At 51.6% G+C, this 3,791-nt stretch overlaps 1 protein-coding gene across 1 annotated transcript; it reads left to right on the top strand.

Annotated features, from left to right (window-relative positions):
• The first annotated feature begins 313 nt into the window (after positions 1–313).
• On the top strand, positions 314–1,246 carry LOC139605318 (olfactory receptor 14A16-like). The gene has a single exon (XM_071456680.1). It carries the CDS (start codon positions 314–316, stop codon positions 1,244–1,246), a length of 933 nt encoding a protein of 310 aa, XP_071312781.1.
• Positions 1,247–3,791: the final 2,545 nt, after the last annotated feature.

Raw genomic sequence — 3,791 nt, forward strand, 5'->3', positions numbered from 1 at the left:
AGAGAAATTCTGAACAGGTCAGAATGTCAGACCATCTCCCCTCACTCTCCACTCATCACTTCGCCTCACAGAACTTGCTCTGTTTTCCAAAAATGCAGCAGAATTGCTGAGCGTTTCTGATATCCAAGCATATCAGGAGAGACATGGGGGGAGCTTAAAAAGAAAACCCCAGATCTTGAAAATACTAAACACCATGTCTGTGTGTTACAGAGGAGGGTATATGGGAAAAGGCTTTGATTTCAGTTACAGGTATCTGCTCCAACACTTCACAGTCCTCTCTCCATGAACAGGTGCCCATGTGCAGCCCCAGCAAATGTCCAACAGCAGCTCCATCAGGCACTTCCTCCTGCTGGCATTGGCAGACACGCGGCAGCTGCAGCTCCTGCACTTCTGCCTCTTGCTGGGCATCTCCCTGGCTGCCCTCCTGGGCAACGGCCTCATCATCAGCGCCGTAGCCTGCGGCCACCACCTGCACACGCCCATGTTCTTCTTCCTGCTCAACCTGGCCCTCGCTGACCTGGGCTCCATCTGCACCACTGTCCCCAAAGCCATGCACAATTCCCTCTGGGACACCAGCAACATCTCCTACACTGGATGTGCTGCACAGCTCTTTCTGGTTTTCTTCTTCCTTGGATCAGAGTATTTCCTCCTGACCATCATGTGCTACGACCGCTACGTGTCCATCTGCAAACCCCTGCACTACGGGACCCTCCTGGGCAGCAGAGCTTGTGCTCACATGGCAGCAGCTGCCTGGGCCAGTGCCTTTCTCAATGCTCTCATGCACACAGCCAATACATTTTCCCTGCCCCTGTGCCATGGCAATGCTCTGGGCCAGTTCTTCTGTGAGGTGCCCCAGATTCTCAAGCTCTCCTGCTCCAAATCCTACCTCAGGGAACTTGGGCTTCTTGCTGTAAGTGCCTGTTTCATATTTGGCTGTTTTGTGTTCATTGTTTTTTCCTATCTGCAGATCTTCAGGGCTGTGCTGAGGATCCCCTCTGAGCAGGGACAGCACAAAGCCTTTTCCACCTGCCTCCCTCACCTGGCTGTGGTCTCCCTGTTCCTCAGCACTGGTCTGTTTTCCTACCTGAAGCCCGCTTCAATGTCCTCCCCATCCCTGGATCTGGCCCTGTCAGTTCTGTACTCGGTGGTGCCTCCAGCCCTGAACCCCCTCATCTACAGCCTGAGGAACCAGGAGCTCAAGGCTGCAGTGTGGACATTGATTACTGGATGGTTTCAGAAACATTAAACTGCTGGCCAATTTCTGCAAATCACTTGTAATAAAATTCAATTTTGATACTTCTTGTTATTTTCATTTTGGAGGTCTTTTCCTTTGTTTTACTTTTTTCATATTGTCCACAAAAACATGTCATTGTTTGTGCCATTTCTCATTTTGTTTCTCTCCACCTTCCCTGTGGCCACAGACTGTGTCAATGAGGGGCTGCGCTCTTGGTGACTATTAAGGGACTAATGGATGTTCCAGAAAAGTTTTCTGCAGAGATGCCCTTGTGTTGCCTTCTCTGGAGCTGCAGCAGCAATGTCTGTGTGCAGAGCTGGGGCAGATCAGTGCTGACACAGCAGCCCTGCTCCTGCTGGCCACACCATTCCTGATCCAGGCCAGGAGCCATTGGCCTTCTTGGCCACCTGGGCACACTGCTGCCTCATGTCCAGCCTGCTGTCCATCAGTCCCTGCAGGGCCCTTTCTGCCTGGCTGCTCTCCAGCCACTCTGTCCCCAGCCTGGAGTGCTGCAGGGGTTGCTGTGGCCAAAGTCCAGGACCCGGCACTGGGACTTGTCAAACCTCACCTTGTTGGATTTTGGCCCTGGATGCAGCCTGTCCAGGGCCCTGTGCAGAGCCCTCCTACCCTCCAGCAGATCCACAGTCACAGCCAGCTTGGTGTCATCTGCAAACTGGTTAATGGTGGACTCAATCCCCTCACCCACATTGTCACTGAAGATCATAAACACGACTGGGCCCAACACAGACCCTTGGGAGACAGCACTGGAGACTGGACACACACTGGATGCAGCACCATCCTTATCACTTTCTGGTCCCAACCTCCAGTGAGCTCTTTACCCCGGGAAGGGTGAACATATCCAAGCTGTGGGCTGCAGCTTTTCCAGGGAATTCTGTGGCTTGCAGTGTCAAAGGTTCTTCTGAAGTCCAGGCAAACAACATCCACAGCCTTTCCCACATCCACAGGTGGGTCACCTGGGCATAAAAGGAGACCAGGTTGGTCAGGCAGGACCTGCCACCCCTAAATCCACGCTGGCTGGCTCTGATCCCTGGGCCATCCTGTGGGTGCCCTGTGATGGCACTCAAGGTGATCTGTTCCATAACCTTGCCGGGCACCCAGGTCAGGCTGACAGGCCTGGAGTTCCCCAGCTCCTCCTTCCAGCCCTTCCTGGGGACGGGCTCACCCTGGCACCTCCAGTGCTCTGGGCCCTCCCTGCTGAGCCAGGACTGATGGTAAATGATGGAGAGCAGCTTGGGGAGCTCATCCACCAGCTCCCTCATCCCCCTAGGATGGATCCCATCTGATCCCATACACCTGTGAGCATCTGAGTGGCTCAGCAGGTCAGCAGCTGCTTCCTCCTGGAGTCCAGGGGGCTGTTCTGCTCCCTGTGCCCATCTACCAGCTCAGGAGAACACTTGTCCTGAGAACAGCCTGTCCTAATATTGAAAATTGAGACAAACAAGGTGTTAAGTAGCTCAGCCCTTTCCTTATCTTTAGTTACTCTATTCTCTACTGCATCCAATAAATAGTAGAGGTTCTTCTTCTCCCTACTTTTGCAACAATTTTTTTTAATAAAAACCTTTTTTTTTTACAGAAGCCGCCAGGTTAAGTTCGAATTGAGCTTTCACATCTCAACTTTTCTTTCTGAATAACCCATTAAAATCATTAAATGCTTCCTGAGTTGCCAGTCCTTTTATCCCCCAAGTTCCCACTAAAGCTCCATGGGCAACCAGGCCAGTCATTGTCCTTACCAGCTCATCTTTTGTCACACTGGGACAGGCTGCTCCTTCCCCCTTAAATTACCTTCTTGAAATGTGTGTTCTTCCTGGACCCCTTTGTTTTTAAGGGGTGTTTCCCTTAAAAAATCAGTACCCAATTTGGCACTCCCCAGATCTGCATCCTAAACAGGCCAAAGTCTGCCCTTCCTAATTCCAGTGCAGAAGTTTTGTTGCTGCCCTTCCTTCTTTCACAGAACATGGAAAACTTGATTATTTCATGGTCACTGTGCCCCAGGCAGCCTCTGAGCCCCACATCTGCCCCCAGCCCTTCTCTGTCTGTGAACAGCAGCAGACAGAGCTTTCCTTGGCAGTGGGAGTGTTACCAAACATTCCGTGAAACAGAAAACTCCTTAACCCCAGTGTAGCATTAAGAAGCAGCATTCTTTATTCAGCTGGATGCACGGGGGAGAGCTCCTCCCAAAGCCCTGCATGCTGAGCACAGGAAAGTTTCTGTTTATATTCTGTATTTTGCTCACATATTCATTGATTGTCCTGGACTAAACATACATATGATAATCATTTCCCCAAAATCATTAACATATTGCCCCTCCCTTGTACCCATGTGTTCTTCTGTCCTGGGGGTCTCTCTGGTGGTCCCTGGTGGTCGTGGACCCCAATGTTCCAGTGGGCCTGGCTGAGCTGGCAGGACCCTGAGGCTGCTGAACTTCCAGTTCCCCTTCTCACACAATGGGCCTTGTGTGGTTTCCATAGGCCTGGGGATATGGAGAACAAGCTCCAGGTGTGAGCTCACCTGGTGGAGACAATTGATCATCTGGAAA

This window comes from Agelaius tricolor, unplaced genomic scaffold (assembly GCF_023055355.1).
Source record: "Agelaius tricolor isolate 1412-34295 unplaced genomic scaffold, bAgeTri1.0.p SCAF_64, whole genome shotgun sequence".
NCBI classification, from domain to species: domain Eukaryota; kingdom Metazoa; phylum Chordata; class Aves; order Passeriformes; family Icteridae; genus Agelaius; species Agelaius tricolor.

What these genes read in the sequence shown, in the direction of transcription:
- LOC139605318 (XM_071456680.1), top strand. Translation starts at nt 314, where the DNA reads ATGTCCAACAGCAGCTCCATCAGGCACTTCCTCCTGCTGGCATTGGCA.